At 44.7% G+C, this 21791-nt stretch overlaps 1 protein-coding gene across 1 annotated transcript; it reads left to right on the top strand.

Annotated features, from left to right (window-relative positions):
- Window positions 1–325: 325 nt before the first annotated feature.
- Window positions 326–21651, top strand: NUDT5 (nudix hydrolase 5). The gene is made up of 10 exons (XM_068987106.1): window positions 326–490; window positions 7051–7155; window positions 8528–8595; window positions 13939–13988; window positions 15272–15379; window positions 16916–17011; window positions 17566–17667; window positions 19105–19113; window positions 19249–19302; window positions 20897–21651. Exons 2-10 carry the CDS (start codon window positions 7096–7098, stop codon window positions 21004–21006), a joined length of 657 nt encoding a protein of 218 aa, XP_068843207.1. The 5' UTR covers window positions 326–490; window positions 7051–7095; the 3' UTR covers window positions 21007–21651.
- Window positions 21652–21791: the final 140 nt, after the last annotated feature.

Genomic DNA, 21791 nt, shown 5'->3' with positions numbered 1-21791 from the left:
CCGGAAGTGCCCGCCGAGCTGGTTTGGTTAAGGACACTTCCGGTCTGTGAGGCAGGGCGGAAGGAGCGGAGAAAAAGAAACTTGGGGCGTGCTTTTAGTGTGCTACACACACACGGCAGAGAAAAAGAACCTCGGGCGTGCTTTTAGTGTACACACAAACACAAAGTGCTGGCCGCGGGAGGGAAATTCTGGAAGAGTTCTGAAGAGGGTTGTAAGTCGCGAAACGCACCGCTTGTCGCCTAGCGGCGGCTCTGCCCCGGAAGGCGATCTTCTGAGGCGAGGTCACCGGCGGGGGCTGCTACGGGTGCCGCGAGGGGCCGAGCGCGCATCCTCCGTCTCATTTGGCCGCGAGGTGCGGCTGCGACTCCTGCAGTAGAGCTGCACCTCCTGAGCCTCGTTTCCTCGGACACGTGCTTTCTCCTTTCCTCCCCTTTCCTAAAGGAGTCCGCATCCCTTCGCCGCACGCCAGGGAGTAGGTAACTGGGCGCGGGTCAGTCACGTGCAGGGGTTCCTTGGCGGGAGACGGGGGGCGCACACCTGGAGCCTGCGGACAGCCGCGCGCTCGTACCGGGCTGCGGACCCGGTTTGCGTCCGCGAGGCGGGGAAAGAGGCGGGGTTGGGGGAGGGGGGCAAGTTCAGAGGCAAACCAGGGACTAGGGTGGAAGAACTGGGCTCCTAGGAGTCCGGAAAACTGCAAACATCACAGTGAGGTGTGAGTGTGAGTGCTGCGGTGGAGGCATCTGCAGAGGGAGTCACGGCCCCCGCTTGGCTCGTGGGGAAGGCTATGAACGAGAGGGAAAGAGCCCCGTCTCTGCGATCCCGGGAGTCAGACTTTGGAAGTTGTCAGTCAGTCAGTCAGTTCAGTCGTTCAGTCGTGTCCGACTCTTTGCGACCCCATGAATCGCAGCACGCCAGGCCTCCCTGTCCATCACCAACTCCGGGAGTTCACTCAGACTCACGTCCATCGAGTCAGTGATGCCATCCAGCCATCTCATCCTCTGTCGTCCCCTTCTCCTCCTGCCCCCAATCCCTCCCAGCATCAGAGTCTTTTCCAATGAGTCAACTCTTCGCATGAGGTGGCCAAAGTACTGGAGTTTCAGCTTCAGCATCATTCCTTCCAAAGAAATCCCAGGGTTGATCTCCTTCAGAATGGACTGGTTGGATCTCCTTGCAGTCCAAGTTGTAAGAGGAGGTAAATTTGGAGGACAGACGAAAGGAGGGGTGAGGTGAGGTGAGGTGTCGCTTTTGAGCGTCAAGTTTATTTATTCCATCCTCTTAAACATAGCATCTTGCAAAAACACAGCCCGATTGTATTTGTACCCAAACCGTGCTGGATTCATAAGACCGTAAGGAATACTAGTCGAATTTGTAATATCATTCTTTTTTCCTCCTCTTCCTCCCCTATCACCTTATCGTCTGTGTTCTTTTCCTTCCGCAAGAGAGTATCAAAAGGCGACCAAAATGTAGAGTACTTTAAAAAATTTAACGAGGTGCTGAGAAACACCTTTTAAACCTAACCTTACTTCTCACCAGCTTCCTTGGTGACTCAGACGGTAAAGAACCTGCCTGCCAATGCATAAGACTCAGGTTTGAGCCCTGGATGGGGAAGATCACCTGGAGAAGGTAATGGCAACCCACTCCAGTATTCTTGCTTGAAGAATTCTGTGGACAGAGGAGGCTGGCAGACTACAGTCCGTGGAATCACGAAGAGTCAGGCGCGACTGGGCAACTTTCACCTCACCTTGCTTCTTAGAGTTGCCTACCTTGTCCTTGTCCCCAGGCACCTTTGCCTAAGGTGCACATTTTGGATATCTGCTTTAAATTGCACTTGCTTACTGACCCACCTTTGTTCTTCAGTTGCAAAGTAGGCAAAGTGTTGGGGGGAGGGTTATTGACTAATTCCAAATGAAATAATGAAAAAACATTTCCTTCTCTGAATCCATAACATGACTCGTGTTGTAGGTTAGTATTTCCAACCGTCTGCTGGTTTTCTCCACTTGAATATCCTACCACGACCTCAAACTCAGTGTGTCCAAATTTGAACTTGCGCCACCCTTTTCTCCCAGTTTCCTCTAAGATCCTCTTCTTAGAATTAGCTTTGGCATCCGCAGAAACTGTTGTAAGAAAAGCAAAAAGTCTTATCTGCAAGGAATTAATCTGTTTGCTCACTATTGCTCCACTGTAGTCCAAACCTGTGTTCTCTCTTTTCTGGGCTATTACGAGAGGTCCTTCACTGGTCTTACTGCCATATGACTATAACCAGTTAACTTTCCCAAGAGTAAGTACAGTCAGTTCACTCTTGCTTAACCAGAACTAAATGTAATGATTGTAAATCACCTGATAAATGATCAAAAATCGTCAAGTACTATAATTTCAGCAAAATGTTAGTTCCTTTCCTGCCCATCCAACCCCTACACCTGCTGAAAAACGAAAGAAGAATACTTCCAGTGGCTTTCCTGTATGGTCAAAATAACTACAGGAAGTTTTCTTCATGTAAGGATAATCGTTGTCAGCAAAGAACTCACTTAAAGCAAATCGATCTGAGGTGGATACCAAAATTTTACCATAGATGGTACAAAAGAAGTACTGATCAAAATGTTATTTTCAGGGACTTCCCTGGTGGTTCAGTGGTTAAGACTCCATGGCAGGGCGCACAGGTTGGATCCCTGGTCGGAATCCCTGATTGCCCTGTGATGCAACACATACATACATATAAAAGTACTGATGGTCCCTTGGATGGCAAGGAGATCAACCCTGAATATTCATTGGAAGGACTGATGCTGAAGTTTCAATACTTTGGCCACCTGATGCGAAGCGCTGACTCATTAGAAGAGACCCTGATGCTAGGAAAGATTGAAGGCCAAGGGAGAAGAGGACGGCAAAGGATAAGATGGTCAGATAGCATCACTGACTCAAAGGTTATGAATCTGAGCAAACTCCAGGAGATGGTGAAGGATGGGGAAGCCGTCCTTGTGCTGCAGTCCATGAGGTCACAGAGAATCAGATATGGCTTAGTGACCTACAACAACATATATATAATCCTTTAAAAAGCTAAGAATTTTGAAGTTTTATAATTGTAACCAAGAATATTAAATGTAACTACATTAATGATATTTTGTTCATTATAAATCAAGTGGTTTTTCTGTAATTATTCTGAAAGAACTTAGAATGGAATCTTAGATATATCTATCAAGACAAAGTAATTTTTTGCAAAAATTGATCTCCGACTTAATTTCTTTCAAGTTGCCTTATTGATTTCTTTATAAAACTGCCTGATTGAGTCTAGATGGTATTTACAATATTCAGCTATTAGCTAGGGGAGCTTAACCAGTGTGTGATTTCTTGCTCTGATTTTTGTTTCACTTTGCAACCTCAGCGAACTGCAGGGACCCGGGTATGGTGATAATTGAATGATGAGGAGCCTGGGTGCATACTCTACAGTCTGGCTTCTGAGAATCTCAGTTTGACTGCTTGAATCTTACTCTTGCTTAGCTTGGTAATCCACCTGTAGTGAAAAGGTGGTCCTTTCTCTCTCTCCCAACCCCAGGAGGAACACGCGCAGCAACAGGAGTCTGTGGCGTGCCAGTTGGGGTTGCTGAGTGCTTTGCTTGTCAGCAAATGTGGGGAAAGGGTGGGCGTCCAGCCAAAGCCCTTGGAAATGTGTTTATAAATGTTAACACCATCCCTTACACAAGGGATTGCTTTTGGCTTTCTTTTGGGAGGAAGTGGGGAGGGAAAGGTTGAGAGCCACAGGGCTTGCTGTAAATTTTCAACCCTTCCCCCAGCCAGTATCTCTGCTTTTTGTTCATGTGGACCCCTCCTCTCAGAGTGCTTTCCCGGCCTTCTTAGTCTCTAGATCATAGCTTAGTATCAAACTGCCTTTTAACAGTCACCTTTTTTAAAAGTCTTTACTATTTCCCCCACCTCCCGAGTGGATGTGACTTGTGCCTCCTTTAAAACACCCTGGCATCACATTATCTTTCTGGCAGGCATTTGCCTTTATGGCTGTTTGTGTGCTCAAGTGTAGTGTCCCCTGGGGCAGGAATCGTGGTCACTTTGTACTTGCAATACACTTGAACTTTTGAACTGTCCAGGTTCACAGAGCTAGTTTGACGCTGCTGCCCGCCACTGTACTGGAGTTCTAAGAATCCTGTGACATTTTCCCTCAGTTTTTGTGCCCTGGAAAAATCATACATCTGGCACATCATAGACCGTCACCTCTTTAACCAGAGTAGGTGAAAACAATTATGTGAATTAGAACACTCAACATTAGGTGTACTGTGTGCCTAATCGCTCAGCTGTATACCCCACTCCTTGCGACCCCATGGACTGTAGCCCGCCAGGCTGCTGTGTCCATGGTACAAGGAAGTTTTTGTGTTTTTTTATGTATAACATACACCTACTGGCAGAGTGTAGATGACCTTCAGTTCTAGCTAATGAAGTGGATACAGTTTGAATTAAACTTTTAAATCTCGAAATAGCACGGAGTCCCTTAGGAAAGCTCTCTGGCTGTGTGATGGAGCCTGAGGTGCAGCCAAGCATAGAACGCTGACTGGTTTCTGCAAATCTGTGTTTGTGGTGACCAGCCCCACACTGCACCATTCAGCTTCTGGCTCTGACTGAAATGGTGCTGAGAGTAATACTCTTTTTGTTTCAGTAATATTTTTGAGGTGGTTTCATAATCATGGACATTTTGGGAATCGAGCAGTAGAGAGTATTTTTCTGAAACTACTCTTAAATCCCCCCCCTTTTTTTTTTTAAACACAGTCAATAGATTGCCACAAATAGCTGTTTCCCCTTGGGGCTGATTGCATTCCAGGTAATTACCCAGCCCTATTAGCCACTTTTTTTCTTTCTTTTTTGTAATTTATGTCAGGAGCTTGTTTTTTGTTTTTCTAGACCTCTCAGATTCTAGCTTAAACATTTAAAAATACAATCCATTTGAAACAACTGCTTCTAGCTTTTTTTCTAGCATTTGCTGATCAAGGGTCTATTTTTGATTGCTGCTGGGACTATTTTGTACTTGAATCTAGCTAACTTGGTTAGATGAGCAGTGGATGAGAATAGGGTTTTTTTAGTTTTTTGGCTCATCAACAGTCTCTGCAGATCTGAGGGCAGCTGTAAAGAGAAACATAAGGGGCCTCAGCAAATAACGCAAATACCTTGAAGTTCCCTGTAAATCTGAAGGAACTAGATGATGCCTTTTGTCCCTAAAGATACTCATGTGGGGGTCAGGGGAGGACCTCTGTGCTTTTCTAAATTATGTGTCACTGACCATTTTGTCTGCTGGGGATCCAGACTGAGAATCTTTTCATGGAGAAAATTAGTTTGTCTGGCTCTTCCTGTCTGCCCTTCTGATGGTGCTTGTACCTCTGAGGACTACATTTCTCTACTTTTAAGAAGCTTGGGTCAGAGTCACTTTAAAAGGAGGTGAACATTTTGACTGAATCCAAATGTTTTGTACCATTCAAGACAGACTTTGTTGTGCGCTGAATGGAGTTGCTTGGTTGCCTGAGAGTCACTTTCTCTTAAGTGTCAGAACTAAAAGGGGGGGAAGTTTTCCTTCTCTGGTATATATGTTATAAATAGAAGGGAATGGAAATCGAGAAGATAAAAATCTCGGTGGATAAAGTTCTCTCCTCGGGGTGTGGAGCACTCAGGTGCAGACAAGTAGTAACTAACTTGTGGTACGTTTCCATCCAAGGCAGCCTGCCACTTTAATTGTCTATAATAATGTGAACTGTTTGTCTGATCTAAATCAATGCCAGTTAAAAGTTCACCTAATAATTACCATCTGGGTTACTTTCAAAGGAACAGCTGCCTGTTTTCTTTTGCTGTATTCATAGAATTAATATGTGGGACGGTCTCTAAATATCTCAGCATGCATGTAGCTTACTACTTTGTTACTGAAACAGGATCAGTTCAGGAAGTCCAACAGCTAAGTATTATTTCCTGAAAGAGAGAACAGAGAAAACAGAGAGGAGATTATCAGTGGAGTACTCAGCTAAGGAAGCACAGAATGGCAAAGTTCCCGGTGGTCTGGTGGTTAAGGCGCCATGCTCCCAATGCAGGCGGCCCAGGTTCCATCCCTGGTTACGGAACTGGATCCCACATGCCACAACTAAGGCCCAGCAAAGTCAAATAAATGAATACTTAAAAATAAAAGGAAGCACAGAATGAAGTTTCCAGGTTGAAAGGACCCACTGGAATCCTCTGCAAGTGACATCAGCATCACTGGACATCAACAACTATGGGTTCCAGAGGAGGAACACGGGGTCACGTCGAAGAGGATCCAGGATCAGTGACTCCAGATTTCTCAGCAGCTAGCTTGCTTCTCAGAAGCAAGACACTGAGCAGAGTCTCCAAAAATGATTTTCAGCCTGTAATTGTATCTGCAGCCAGGTTATCAATCGACTTCGGGGGTAGAAAAAAGATTTCCAGACATTCAGGATACAGGAATTGAGGGGATGCACAAGAGAGACAACAGAAGCCGTAGCCCACAGCCACCTGGACAGGGCTCTCTGCTAACAGATTGCGCTTCTGGTTAACTCCTTTTGTGCAGCTGTGACTTTGATGCACGTGGAAACTTTGGATGGGCCACTGAACTATGCAGTTTTCAGTTAAAATGTTATATACATTTAACACAGAGATAAATGGGAAAGAGAAGCAGCCAGCCCATATTATACAAAGTCTCACTGTAAAGGGTTGATAAGGGATGGCAGTTGAGGGGCGGGCATGGGGCATGACGAACAATCTTTGTTCTGTTTCTCCTTGGAAAGTGTCTTCTGAAGACCTCAGGCACGGCAGGCTGTGGGCTGGTCTCACTGGGCCGCTTTCTGTTCTTTCCTGGCTGTTCCCGAGGCCTTGCGTTTCCTGTTCCGTCTCCACTTCGGGGCAGCTGGCAGCTCTCCCCAACCTTCAGCAGAGGAACGCAGCTTTGATGACCCCGGTTTTTCCCCCATTTAAGTAAATACTTTGAGCAGTGACCTGTGGACATATGTGTAATTCAGAAAAACTAATGTAGCCTAAACCAGTTTCATTCTCTTATAGCGTGAAGTTCTTGCCTGTGGACTGTAAAGATCAACTAGTTTGAAAATGGAACAAGAAACAGCAGGTTCTTCTCGAAATACCGAACAGTCTATTATTTCAGAGGAGGTATACGTTGTCTTTTTACTTCCCTTCCCCTTCGCCACATAAAGCTGAGTTTAAAAGAAATTTGCAGTTTCTAATGATTGTTTTTAATTCTTCAAGGTAGTTTTTAAACAGATTCCCTACTCCTTTTAAGGACTCAGGAACACTTCGCTCTTGTGTGGTAGCAGTGGTGTCTCTTCATTATATGTATTAGTGAAATTGAGGCTGTTTTTAAAGTGGGTTTCAACTGTTGATTTTTAAAACTCTCAATTTTTACTTATCTTTTTAAATTTAGTTGATTTATAGTGTTGGGTGAATTTCTGCTATATGGCAGAGTGATTCAGTTAAATATATATATGTACACACATCTTTTTCATATTTTTTCATATGGTTTATCCCAGGATGTTGAATATAATTACCTGTGCTGTACAGTAGGACCTTGTTGATTGAGTTTTCATTGAAAGCTTCCCTGGATCGAAGAATAAATCATAGATGAATTTTAAGGCTTAGACATTTTGTCCTAAATATCACATAGGTTAGCTATTTGTGGCCTCAATATGCATGCTTAGGGACAAGAAAAACCCCAGTTGTTAGTTGTGGTCTAAATTCCACAGCTAACATATTGAATACGTCTTGCACGTTATCCAGTTTACCTTTTAAAAAGTCTCTTCCTGCAAGAACCATTGCAGAGGACAAACTTTAAACCCTTCATCTTTGAAACTCTGAGCTTGACACCTTTCTGGAATTCTTTTTGATTTAAAAGTATTTCTGTGTTGTCTGTGAACAGATCTGCTGAATAATTATTAGGTTGCTGCTGGCAACAAGTGAAAGATAGAATACTTAGGAAAAGGCCACTTGCTTCATGTCCACAGGGAGCCTTTGCACTCACTCAGTGTGGTCTGTAGGTAAGGCAGCCCTGGCCGCCTAGCCTCCTCGGTGTCTCAGTGGAATGGTGCTGGGTGCCCTTCTGGCTGGCTGGTGAACCCCTGTCACTATGGGGGATGTGCTTGTTGGCCACGGCGTCCCTGGAGTCGGCTTGCTGTGTAGTCGTTGGCAGTCAGATGCCACTGAGTTTCACACCCTGAAGCACACCTGTGCGACTGGGCCCAGGTTGGAGGAGAGAAGGTTAGGAGCATCCCAGAAAACCCCTTCCTCCTCAGACCTGCCCCCACCCCAGAATTTGTGAGTTCTCTTTGCAGTTCTCAGTCCTACCTCCAAAATTCCACAGAACAGCGGGTCCACCATCGGAAAAACAGCTTTTACTACTTTGAACTGAAAACTGATTTTGAGGGGAGAAACATCATCATTGAGAGCCACAAAAAATTTGAAAGGATAAAAAAAATTAAAAACAGCTCGGTTTGAAAGTTTCCCAACTTACTGTCTGATTTCCTTTTAGTTAATTGCAGAAGGAAAATGGGTCAAACTTGAAAAAACAACTTACAGAGATCCTACTGGTAAAACAAGGTAAACTAATTTTTTTCTTTTTGTAAAATGCTTAGGATTTGGGCTCTTGGGGTCTCTATTTAGTGTTTGGCATAAACGTTGATCTTTTCCTCACTGTAAGCTCTGTCTTAAAGAATCTAGTTGAGCTGTTTTAATACCATTCTCAAGTAGATTAGGGTGAACCTAAAACTTTTGGGGCAAGCCTAATTTCAGCTGATAAAGCAGCAGAATAATAACAGTACGGGTTATTTCCTTCTCTTAAACCAGTTTTTTCATTTCTGAATTAGAATGTAAGAGAAAACACTGCTGGGTTTGGGATAAAATGTGCAGGCTTATACTTGTTCGTGGAAAGGTAAGTTGAGGGGGGAAAGTTTTGTAAAGCAAATACCAATTGCCGTAAAGAAATGTGGGAGTGGAGAGGGAGTTCCTAGAGTCTGGCCCCTGTAGTGTCTTGATACTGTGCTAAGAAAATTATTTGCTGTCAGATCTGTGCATGAAAAAATTTCCATCATAATTATTTTAAAGGACAAATTGAACATCTTAAAAATAACATCTAAACATCTTAAAAAGAGAAAAATGATTATTACAGTGTATTTACTTGGTTAAAAACTGTACAGCCATCTCCAGAGCAGATCATGAAGACAACCTGGTAGTATGAGAAAAGTTCATAAGCTGATAAGAAAATAGGAAATTGGATATATGCTTTTTTTAATGCTTTTTAAACTCTGCCAAATAATGTGTAAGAAAAGGTTAGAAAGAAAACTGTAGCAAAATATTAATGGCAGCTATGTGACTGGTCTTTTTTCCAACTTTCCTATTCAGCATTTTTTTTAATATCTATCGAGAAAAATGTGTTAAAATAAACATTTACTTAGTGAAATAGAAAAAGGAGAATGAAAAAGTAGGAAAACTTTGCTTAATTTAGTATCCAGGTTATATGATATAAATTCATTAATATAAAAACTGTTTTCTAAGTGATCAAATAAAAATACAGAATTTCTTTGTAAGGTAATAAATACATCTCTCATCAGTGTTTGCCAGGGTCCAGCCCCGGTGGATCCAGGATAATTCAGAGCGGGCACGGAGTCGGCGAGGAGAGATTTATTTATTTAGAGATATAGAGAGATTAGGGAAGAATAGTGTAGTGAGAGTATAGAGGAGAGAAAATAGAGGAGAAAAGAGGAAAAGAGGCTGTATTCCTTGGTTTACACAGGAGACCAATAAAGCTCCGAGACAAGGGGCTTGCACCGTATACGTAGGCCACCAGCGCCCACTTGAATAGCAGAGGGTACCCCGCCTTGGGCTCCCTCTCGCGTGGGTCTTAGAAGCCAGGGCAAATAAGTAGACACGGAGAGCCTCTGTGTTCCAGACAGGAATTAAGCCTGAAAAGGGAGAAAAGAACGACATGGGAGAGCCAAGCATTGGTGCCAGACCCACAACTTTATTTTCAAAAGCAGCTTATATACCCCAAATTGTACATAAAGAAATAATGGAATATGCAGAGTTAGGCAGGGGCAGCAGCCCTGACCTTTATTGAGACCAGGCTTTCTTTTTGCATATCTTCCCGTATACAAAAGGTCTCAGGTGGTTTTACATCATCTTCTGGCCAGGGGGCCTGTTAACATTTTTATGGCTCTTTTCCTAGATGTCTTATCAACCAGAAAACTCATTTTCCCTTGAAGTGTTTTTTCTTTACTCTACATCACCCTCAAGGTACTAAGTAAAGTTACATTCCTGTAGAACAAAGGTGCAGTGGGTTATAACAAAGAAAGTACTTAACTCAAAGATCTAATGTTGCTAATGCCAGGGCTTCTACCTGTTTTTTTCTACATACCAACTATATCTACAAATAAAAGATACGAAAACTTGGCAGCAAGTATTGGCTCAACAATGAAACCCTTAATCAGTTCTATTCTAATGATTTTGACTCCTCAGAACCCCTACATTCCTAAGATGTTTTAAGCTTCCTGTGCCTCTAGTGGTCAGGAGGCCGCAAACAATCACATGTGCAGCTGTAAGAGTCCGGACAAACCCGTCAGGCAGGCTAGAAAGCCATCAGAGGGGTTTTTGGATTGAAACAGTCTTATTATGCCCAGGAGACTTACTATCTAAAAGCTCTAAATTAACTTTTTCCAGAAAGAGGTGGTGGGGGGACAGCCCCCCTGTAATGTTAGAAGAGTAGGTAGAAAGCGTAACACAGTAAAGCAGGCAGACTCTGATTTTGGGGGTAGATGCTCCAGAAAATCCAGGGGGACCCCTGAGGCCTGATCCTGCCTTTGCGTTTGTCAGGCCCTTTTCCTCATGACCTTTGCCACGGGCGGGATTCCCCATGCTGGCTCCCAGCAAGTGTTAAAGTACGTGGACTTGCTGGTGGTTTTAATAACTTTTAGCTATAGTACTAAAGTAGCAAAGAATAGTAACAAGGTCCAGTGTTGGAGAGCTGTGGGGAACATTAAGATGTCCATAGCACGGTCCAGCCCAAGGTGAGAAAGCTGGTCGCAGCTCGCCCCATCCACAGAGCAGTGAGCTGGCTGTGCAGGACTAGGTCAGAGATGCCGCAAGGTCCAGGCCTCAGTGACATGACAGGTACATTTACACTTGTGAAAACGCAGCCAGAGCTCAGAGCCCAGCCTACCTGGATCAGCTTGGTTCTCTTTCTTGTTGAGTTAAGCTTATGGCACAAAATAGAGCCCTTGACACTGGCCAGTGTGAAGGGTACGTGTTGATCGTCACCGGCCCCCCCCCAGCTCTGCACCTGCTCCCCATCCTCACTTCATCAGGGATGTGCTTCAGAATCACGTGGGACCTGTTTCCAAGTACTCACAATTTGGTCTCAACCTCTGGAGACTGTCCTCCAGCAGGGCGTGTGGGCTCTGGGGTCTCCAAACTCCACACCATGAGCCTATTGACACCACATTCCTCCCATCCGTCCATGCACAGGACTCCCTGTGGCCTCCAGAAGCTCTCGTGTGAGACATTAACATCTCATACCTGATTGTCAGGCTTCAGAGCGCTTAAAGCAGACTATGATTTATACATTTATAAAATACTGCATGTACACAATAAAACTGCAGCTAGAGAATTCTTTGTCCCACTATTTCATGGACGAGGGTATGGAATTGATCTGGGGAGAGATGTTGATTTTACGCCTCTCTGTCGGCATTCAGGACAGAGCTGAGCTCACTCTTTGGTGTCCGGCCTACCTCTTGGAGTTGGTTGCCTAGAGGGAAGAAAATGAAACAGGCTTTCCTATAACAGATATTAAAAACAGTAATTCAACTGGAGGGCTTCCCAGGTGCTGTGGTAAAGAATCTGCCTGCCAGTGCAGGAGACGTGGGTTCGATTCCAGGGTCAAGAAGATCCGCCAGAGAAGGAAACAGCAATCAACTCCAGTGTTCTTGCCTGGAGAATCCCATGGACAGAGGAGCCTAGCGGGCTACAGTCCATGGGGTCACAGAAGAGTCGGATACAACCTAGCGACTCAGCAACAAGTCAACCAGAATCAGAATTCTAAAGCTACCAGAGACTGTTGAGACAACACACTCTCAGTTCCCTGGCTTTACAGGTGAGAAAACAGTCACCAAGAGGTCACGACTGTGGGGTCACCTAGTGACCAAGTGGAGACACGGAGTTTCTAACTCAATTAGGTGGACAGCTCTCCTCTCCGAGTCCCTCTGAGATGACTGGAGCTCTCAGGGACATTCTTGTACTGCTGCTAAGTCGCTTCAGTCGTGTCCGACTGTGTGTGACCCCATAGACGGCAGCCCACCAGGCTCCCCCATCCCTGGGATTCTCCAGGCAAGAACAATGGAGTGGGGTGCCATTGCCTTCTCCAGTGCATGAAAAAAAAAGTGAAAGTGAAGTTGCTTAGTCATGTCCAACTCTTCGCAACCCCATGGACTGCAGCCTACCAAGCTCCTCTGTCCATGGGATTTTCCAGGCAAGAGCACTGGAGTGGGGTGCCATCGCCTTCTCCGCCCTTGTTCTAGGATTTCTAATAAATACATATCTATTTTGTGGCTCCGTACTGCTCATTTACCTCATCTTAACCCCTATAATGACGCTCCTCTCTCTGCTTCCCTTGTTCCTAGTGTTTGGGATGGGACCTTCAGTGCTTCTCCCAGCTATCTTCTTCAGTCTTTAGGACTAACCCTAAGAGACCGAGAGAGGACTGGGCCAACAGGTGTTCTGTCTTTTGCGATCTGTATCACTGACTGCTCAGAACGGCTTGTTGGTTGGCTTCTTGCTACTAACAGGAATGTTGGCAGCTGTGAGTTGTCATGGTGGTCCTGTCGATTGTCACCCATTCATTTTGACATATTTCCCCTTTAGAACTTGGGTACAATACTAAAAGATCTAATTTACAGGAAGTTTTTCTTTTTTAACTGGATTAAATATCTGACATTTTTTCATAGAAATGTGGCAAGGTCCACGCCTTAAGGACAACCGGATAAAAGGTATGAGGGTTACTCTGAGGAGCAGCTCTTATACTCACTCTCGCTGTAGGGAGACTGACATCAGGTGTGGACGCCTTTCTCCCCCTGGGCCTACTCGGAGGTCTTCCTCCTTTTAAATCCAGAATTGTTTGCTTCCTTACCCCCATCTCTAACTGCTGCTTTTCTCTATTGAAGGCTTGAGAGTGAGGAAGAAGTTCCCCAACCCCCTTTAAACAGCAGGATTGTGCGAGTAACGGGATTGTCAGTACCAGGTTCCCTGAGACAAATAGCTGGTCAGGAATAAGACCCTAAGAGGGGACCAGGAACCCCTCACCCCACTTGTTCTTCTGCGGAACGTTTTCCTCTTAGATGGTATCTCACAGATGCAAAGCAGAACACTTACCTAAGAGGATTAATTCCTCAGTTAGTAAATAGTAAATTTCTTAAATTGAGTGTTCAGGGTCACTGGTGTTAAAATCTCCCCTGTACATAACTGTCTCAGTGGTTCGCATGACGCAGAGTGTCCTTTGGAATTTGCACAGGGGCGGGATTGGCACTGACTGCTTCGTGGCCTTCAAAGCTTGATCACCAGCTGTGCTACTCACCGCAGATCCGTGATCCAAACTGAAGTGTTTCAAGTAAATGACGCGAGCTGATTGGAAAGGCAGCTCAAGTGACGAGCAGGCCCTCCATTCAGAGGCAGAGGGTTAGATGTGGTCAGCAGTGGATTTCCTCGGTAATTTTTGAAGCTGTGGGAAAGCACAGTTAGCTCTTTTTTCAATACCGCTCTTTACTGTGTGGTGTTCTTGGCCATTATCCTCAGCACATGTGCATGCTTTGAACTTGTAAGGTGCGGTTACACACACAAGACCTAAGAACAGTCTCCTCTTCAGCACTAATGCTTTCGACTTCTTTTCTGCCCGAACAGAACGTGGGAGACCGTGAAGCGGACAACCAGGAAAGGCCAGTCGGCTGACGGTATGAGTGCAGACCTGTTAGAACTTTCCCCAAAGCAAGTCCCTACACATGAGTGTGGGCACTGGGGGTAGGATGGTTTCTTACTATAACCATGACTTAAGAGCAGGGTTGTCTTCACATATGATCTTTAATCCTTGACTCTGGTGTTCTGTTTGCAACACTGTATAACTAAATCGAGCTTTCTTTATAAGTAACTTCTGGTTCCTGTTACATAGGCTCAGAACGGTGTTTCTGGAGGGAAGATGTAATCCTACTCAGAGCCAAACATAAGTCAGTGTAATTTGAAACCACACACTGTGTCTAGATGTGTTACAACGTCTAGAAATCCCCTTGTGTTCTGGACAGAGCATCTAGGTGAGAGCCTTTAGTTTGGAAATCTTACTTGGCACTGCTGTGTGCTTTATAGTAGTGACCACTTGCTTTGAGGAAATGAGGCAATGAGTTAGGGAAAGACTATTCTTTCAGTCCACCTTCCCTTCCAGGCATGAATGCTTTGGCTATAAATATCCCAGAAACAGTCCTGAAAACCACCTCTGGTCTAGGGGAAGTTGGGCAATAGGTCTTTCTCATTTTTCCCTTTTATTTTTCCACTTTGTTCTGTGTTCCGGTTTTCCTAGAAGCAGACAGAGTAGCTGCTGCAGCTGCTGTGTTTTCATGCTGGGAAAGTGAGAGGAGCTGAATGGTCCTCCTGAGCAGTTGTGTTTTCCAGAATCCAGTGGCCTTTGGGTTTGGTTTGGTGTGAAGGCCAAATAACTTGGGAGAAAAGGCCTTTCTTTTATCCTAAAACAATAAAGCTCAGTGTAGCTGGCATATACCATGAACAATGGAACTTACTCTCTTTATTGCTTAAAGGAAATCTAAGAGCACAGATCAACATAACTTCAGTGGCCGCCTGGCTGCAGCTAGGTGACAAATGGAGACTGAAATTTTGTCTTGGACCCTGGGCTAAATGTTTACCTCTAGTTGTGATTTTATTTTAAAGAAATCATGACAATAAAAATCTTTTATTTTATAAAATAAAGTTTTATTTTATAAAAAAGAAAATCAAACAACATGGAAGTGTCATTCTTTTTTCCTTGTTTTTCTCAGTGAGAATAACTTCCAAAGTTAACTGCCAGTATTATAGCTTAAATTAACTTCCTATTACTAACGGCAAATACAAGAAAGACTTCAGCTGCAGTGTTTCTTAAAAGGTGGGCTTTCAGTTAGACTGCTCTAAACAAAAGTCACTGGCGTTGCTGACCTTCCACTGGGGTTTCCCTGGTTTTATTTCCTGCTGGCAGGTGTGGCAATCATCCCTGTGTTGCAGAGAACCCTTCACTACGAATGCATCATTCTGGTGAAGCAGTTCCGACCCCCAATGGGGGGCTACTGCCTAGAATTCCCCGCGGGTGAGTAACAACACTGGGCAGAGAATCACCCCTGGGGGACAGTGGGACTAAGCCCAGGCAGAGCCTGAGGACAGTGGTGTTTAAATATTTAACAGCTTTTCCTCTGTCCATGAGGTTTCAAGTAAAACGAAACCACTCACGCACTGAAGTGCCTCCAGGCCACACCCCAGTGATCTGCAAATCCATGGAGGTGTCACAGCTCACTTTTCCAGGCCACCTGCCCTCCTTGTAGCAACATGCTTTCTCATTCTTTCTAGCCTCTTTTGGGTCATTGCTTTTTCTTAATTTGTCAAAAGTATTTCATTTTCCATCACCCGCAATCTGCCTCTGGCAAATTTACACAGTAACTACGCCCAGCTCTTTAAAAACTGAATGGAAAAGATACCGTGATCCTCCCATACCTAAGCAGGCCAAGGAAATTGTCTTAATTTCACCTCGAGTATTTTTTCAGTTGTTAAGAGAATGTATCTAAAATTGAATGCAGTACATATTCTAGGTCTTCATTGGGTTGTTTCCGTCTGAAGAGATGAGGTCTCGTTTCTTGTTAGTGGTTTAAGTTCTATATTTGCAGTGCATCTCATAATAACACATTAAGTAACAGGTTTATTTTCTTTCTCACTTCCTTGCCATTTCACTGAAGAAATAACTTTAAAAGTAATTGAGGGACTTTCCCTGGTGGCCCACTGGTTAAGAATCCACCTGCCGGTGCAGGGGACAGGGGTTTAGGCCCTGGTCCAGGAAGATCCCACTTGCTGTGGAGCAGCTAAGCCCATGCGCCAGCTCTTCTGAAGTCTGCACCCTAGAGCCTGGGAGCTGGCAGCAGGAGAAGCCCCTGCAGTGAGAAGCCCTCACACCACAGCTAGAGTAGCCCCCAACTGCTGCAGGTAGAGAAAGCCCGTGTGCTGCAGTGAAGACCCAGTGCAGCCAAAAACAGAACAGATGCGCCATTTCAGTTTAAAAAAGAAAAAAAGTAATTGACTAACCCATGTTCACTTTTTCTTGGCATTTTTAGAATTCCTTTCAGAAAAAAGGGCTTGCTATGCTGCTGTCGTCCTCACAGTGAACTAGTGATACCTTCATCTTCCCGCACGCCAACCCCTGGCCTTTGCTTCCCTCCTTTCCCATCTTCTTCTGCCCAGGAGACATTTACAACTGGTGATTCCCTACAGGGCCTCCACGTGGCTCTGAGAGAGGAAAGCAAGATGGGTAACACTGTCCCCATGCCTGCGCTGTGGTCATGTGACTCATCCAGAACCCGCACTGGCCACACCTAGCTGAGTCCGCCGGCGCAGGAGGTCATGCTGTACTGCAGCGTTGATGCTGAGGTGCTCACGGAAGCATCTAGGGCTAAACACGAGAAGCAGAACTTACTAAATCTGCCCAGAGTATTCTTCTGCCTTTAGTTTTTCTATAATGGATCAGAACCTGAGGCAGTTTTATCTGCACGCCCACTTTTCCCAGACCTCTTCGTTCTTGGCACGTAGCTCAGCAGCAGGGGGTTCCCTGTCCCGCCTCTCACGTGCCTGGGACTTGCAGGTCTCATCGATGACAACGAAAGCCCAGAAGCAGCTGCTCTTCGAGAGCTCGAGGAAGAAACTGGCTACAAGGGCGATATTGCTGAATGCTCTCCAGGTTCGTGCTACTGCCACAAAACCAGCCAAATGATAGATTGTTCTGGGTGTGAAAGGATTGATTCTTTGGCTATTCTTTATGTTGGGAATTCAGATGGTTTCTAATTCCCTGCAGACAGCCTAGATGAAGGCTAGTCATCTGTAAGTGAATTGCTTCCCCATCCCCACCATGAGAGCACAGCTGAAAAAAAAAAGACCGGAAATTGGAGAAAAATTAGGGTGCCTTTCAGGGTTCATTCTAAGCTTTATTACTTGTCTCACGCACATGCCACACTTGTTAGTGAGGGACTTTCTTGATGTGGTGAAAGGATTTTATCTCTTAACTCCTCAGACTTATCAAACTTCCTCAGGAACTCAGGGGAAAATGAGTACTGATTACACACATGGTTTGCAGCCTGACAGCAGCGTGTGTCCTAAGCAAATAGGAGAAACTAGTTCTCTTGTGTGACTTCCATGTTAACGATGAGTCACAAGCTGACTCTTCCTCCAGACAGTTCAGTGATGAATGACATCTCACTAGAGTCCGGAAAGGTGACCTGCTGCCTCTCTCCCCAGCTGTGTGCATGGATCCAGGCTTGTCAAACTGTACCGCACACATTGTGACCGTCACTATCAACGGAGATGACGCTGAAAATGTAAGGCCTAAGCCAAAGCCAGGTACGTGTGGACTGGCTGCGTTGACAGTGGTTGTGCTGCACTGATATCTTAACATACTACTAGTTTGACTTCTATTAACAGAATAATGGTCTTTTCACAGATGCTTCATCGGCACACGTGGCTATTTTTCTAATCTTGTGTATTTAACATTTTTCTCACAGCATGTCCTTGATTTTTATGCTTTATATAAAATGTTAAATTATGTATTTCATGTTTTCTGTATGGTGTTTATTCCCACTTAAGAGCTATGGACCTTAAATAGTAAACAGTGAAAATTTTCAGAATCACTCTGATTTCTGTCTCCCAGCTATACTGTAAGAATGTAGGAATGCTATGGCACAGCACCATATTACCTGTTCCTTATTGAGTTCCATGTTTAGTGACACTTTGGGGAAATTCTTTGCCCCATGTTTCTCAGCAGGCTTGGATTCAGAGGCCATAATGCCTGTCATTTCCATGTGCTGTCCCGGCCCCGTGGAGGGTGGTGATGATACAGACTGCACCATACTTCATGTGTCAGAGTGGAGGTCTTCCACTTCCCAGCCCTTTCAGTTCCTCAGTGTTGCCAGATTCCCATCGCAGCTAATTTCAAGTGCTCAATTTTCAAACCAGCAGATGTAACATGCTGAGGAAGAGTTTGGCAGTTCCTCAGAGAGTTACACATGGAACTAGCCTGTGACCCAGCAATTCCACCCCTAGGTGAATCCCCAGAAGAATCACATGCAGGGGCTCCAATAGATACGTGATTCAGCATCACTCACAATACCCAAAAGGTGGAAACAACCCAAGTGTCCATTAACAGAGGGGTAAACAAAACGTGGCCCATTCTAACAGTGGAATATTATTCAGCCAGAAAGCAGTGAAGCAGGCTGATACATGAAGCTTGAAAGCATTGTGCTCAGTGAAATTAAGCTGGACACAGGAGGGCAAATATTGTGTGATCCCACTGATGGGAGATACCTGTATATTATGATACCTATTTCATAGAGACAGAAGGTGGAATCGAGGTCACCGAGGAGTGGGGGATGGGGAATTCTTATTCAGTGGGCACGACCTTTCTTTACTGGATGATGAAAATGTTCTCATGATTGCACAGCAATGTGAGTGTGTTCAATGCCACTGAATTGGTACCTTCAAAAATGGTCAAATTGGTAAGTTTTATGTTACATATGTTTTACCAGTTTAAAAATACATATACAAATGTGTATATATCTCTCACAGAATATGCTTTAAACTTGGCTATTAAAACATTTGATTTGGAGAAGAATAACATTGTACTGTTGGGATTTTTTTTCTTTTAACCATGTTTATAAATGAAATTAGTAGAGACCCAGGTTTCTGTTGAACGCTTGTAGCCTTGTCATGTCTTGCACAAAAGCCATGCAGTGTTTGACCACTCTGGGCCTTGCTGAAATGTCCTCTACTGTGTGTTTTCAGGAGATGGAGGTATGTCGTCACACCCCGGGGGCTGACCTTGTGCGCCGCGTCTTGCGGCGGGAGTGGCTGAGGCATCATCGTGAGTTGCTCGGGTGGGCTCACCTGGTGTCTGGCTCTGTTTTCACTTGTACTTTGTTTGTTTAGAATTTGTGGAAGTAATTTCCTTACCAAAGAATGACCTGCTGAATAGACTTGAGGGTAAGCACTCTTGATTATCACCTGACTTTCTCTGTTTTTCCCACCCCTAACCCCAACAAAGGAGAAGGTGATGGCACCCCACTCCAGTACTTTTGCCTGGAAAATCCCCTGGTGGGCTGCAGTCCATGGGGTCGCAAAGAGTAGGACACGATTGAGCGACTTCACTTTTCACTTTCATGCATTAGAAAAGGAAATGGCAACCCACTCCAGTGTTCTTGCCTGGAGAATCCCAGGGACGGGGGAGCCTGGTGGGCTGCCGTCTGTGGGGTCGCACAGAGTCAGACACGACTGAAGCGACTTAGCAGCAACCCCAACAAATAGGGTACTGAACGTAATTGTTCCCTTGTTCTTCCTCATGAAATACCTAGAAACTGTTATAAAACTGCAGGTGACCTGTGAGGTCTCCTTTCCGGGTGGCAGAGCATTTGAAAATAACAAAACATTCCACGTCAAGTCAGAGTCATGGCCACCATCACGGGCAGCACAGCTCTGAGGCCCACAGGTCAGACTGGGTTGAGGCTCAGCTGACTGTGTATTAGTTACAACTTGGAACAAGTCCCTTAGCTTTTCTCATTAAATGGGAACAGTAAGACAGCCCCTGCCTCTGAGAAGCCAGGAGTAAAACTAAACGGGATAATGTTGCCACACAGATGCTGGAAGGTTATGGTCTATTATGTTTTCTTTTTTTATATTAGAATAATATCCCTTTAAAAAAATTCCTTCCTCTTCTTTCCAGCTAACTTCCCTTCCAGCCTTGTGGGGGCGGAATATTGAGGATGGTGGAGAGGAATCTGTAGATATAGAAGTGGGAGGGGCAAAGAAAGCCCCTTTACTAGCCAGCTTTACTAGCATCACAATATAGTAATCATTCTTTATTCATATTCAACAAGTTACTTTTGGAAAGTGGGCAAGAAGGCCTTTGGAGCTCAGTTTGCTATGAGGATAGTTTTCAGCGTTCCTCCACCCCCACCCCACCTCCAGCTGGCACAGATGAGCAGGACGGAACCCTGTCTTTGAGGGTCAGACGGTCGCTGAGCTTGTTGCTGAGCAAGTGGCTGGGAAACAAGGGGCAGACTGCCATCTGAGTAAAACAGAAGTCCTCACGAAAGCCCCCTGAGGTCTGATTCCGAGACCTCACTCCAGTCCCTCTGAATACACAGCTTCACCTCCACGTGGAACACGTGTGTCCCTGACAGTGGAGAGGAGGCGTGAGTCATCATCGCTGGGTGGTTTAAAGCAGCAGAACCCTGCAGTGAGCCATCCACGAGGTGATGGATGGATCTGTAAACTTAAAACCTTCGCTGTTTTCACATTAAAATCATCACCTGGCTTATGTGCTCTTCTGTCTTTTTTCTTGTTCCAACTCTTCCTTGTTCTTGTCTCATGCTGGAGACATAATCCTGCTTTATGCTGTATTCTTCCGCTAGAGTAAGATCCCTGAAGGCAGAAAGTGTCTTGTTCATCACCGTTACCACCAGCACCTAGCACAGGAACGGCACACAGTGACTGCTCAGTGAACGCTGGCTGACTGGTAAGGAGTATTATTATCCGTTTTCGACTTGGTTATCTGACTTATGCTCTTCACCTCCTCTAGCTCTGATAGCTGAAGAACATCTGATGGTGGACGCCAGAGTCTATTCCTACGCTCTGGCATTGAAACACGCAAACACGAAGCCGTTTGAGGTGCCCTTCCTGAAGTTTTAAGGCCGAAGGACAGTAGCCGTCCTTTTGTAAACAGGACACCAGGCCTCCTTCACTGAGACTTCATAATCAGCTTAGTTGTAATGGAGATTTGAAATTAGCTTTTTCTTAAAATAAAACAACACAGAATGCATGTGGTGGTATGGAATTGTAATTACAGGTAAGCTGTAGCCATCATTTAAATGCTAGATTCCACTTCATATTAACAGAGAAGAATACAGAATGCTGGTATGTTAAATCCAGCTTTAAAAAAAAAGAAGAAACCTCAGGTATTGCTTTTCTAGTCTAATCCAGGAGATACATAGGAAATAGCCCTGAATATCCAAATTAGGTCATTTCTTCCCAGTGCCTACTAAAAACTATGTATGCAAGTAACCATATAAGTTGTCAGTTTTTTTTTTTTTAAGCCACATCTGTATAGGGACTTTCTTGGCCTCTCCTGACTGAATTATCTACTATATGGAATTAATCTGCATAGCAGAGGAGATAGGAATAACATTTGTGATGTTTCCACTTGGACGTCTGTAAGAGCCACCTACCTGCTGGCGGTTGACCAGCTCTTATATAGTGAAAAATGGTCGATTCATTAATGAAAATGCAGGGCCCCTACTCAAGCATGTGTGTATACTTTAGAATCTCATTTCTTATCCTCACCTCAAAAAGTACTTAGTTTCTAAATACCATATCCCTAGGATCCCTAGATTTACATGATTGGAGGCACTGTCTTGGTGGCTCAGATGGTAAAGAATCTGTCTGCAATGCCGGAGACCCAGGTTCAGTCCCTGGGT

This window comes from Capricornis sumatraensis, chromosome 15, assembly GCF_032405125.1.
Source record: "Capricornis sumatraensis isolate serow.1 chromosome 15, serow.2, whole genome shotgun sequence".
Classification (NCBI taxonomy): domain Eukaryota; kingdom Metazoa; phylum Chordata; class Mammalia; order Artiodactyla; family Bovidae; genus Capricornis; species Capricornis sumatraensis.
Note: the sequence above shows the minus strand (reverse complement) of the source record. Positions and strands in the feature narration are given on the sequence as shown.

Excerpts from the sequence above, each read along its gene's own strand:
- NUDT5 (XM_068987106.1), top strand. The coding sequence starts at position 7,096 with ATGGAACAAGAAACAGCAGGTTCTTCTCGAAATACCGAACAGTCTATT. Across the intron at positions 7,156-8,527 it reads AGTCTATTATTTCAGAGGAG|TTAATTGCAGAAGGAAAATG; the intron begins GTATACGTTGTC and ends ATTTCCTTTTAG. Across the intron at positions 15,380-16,915 it reads CTGCCTAGAATTCCCCGCGG|GTCTCATCGATGACAACGAA; the intron begins GTGAGTAACAAC and ends TGGGACTTGCAG.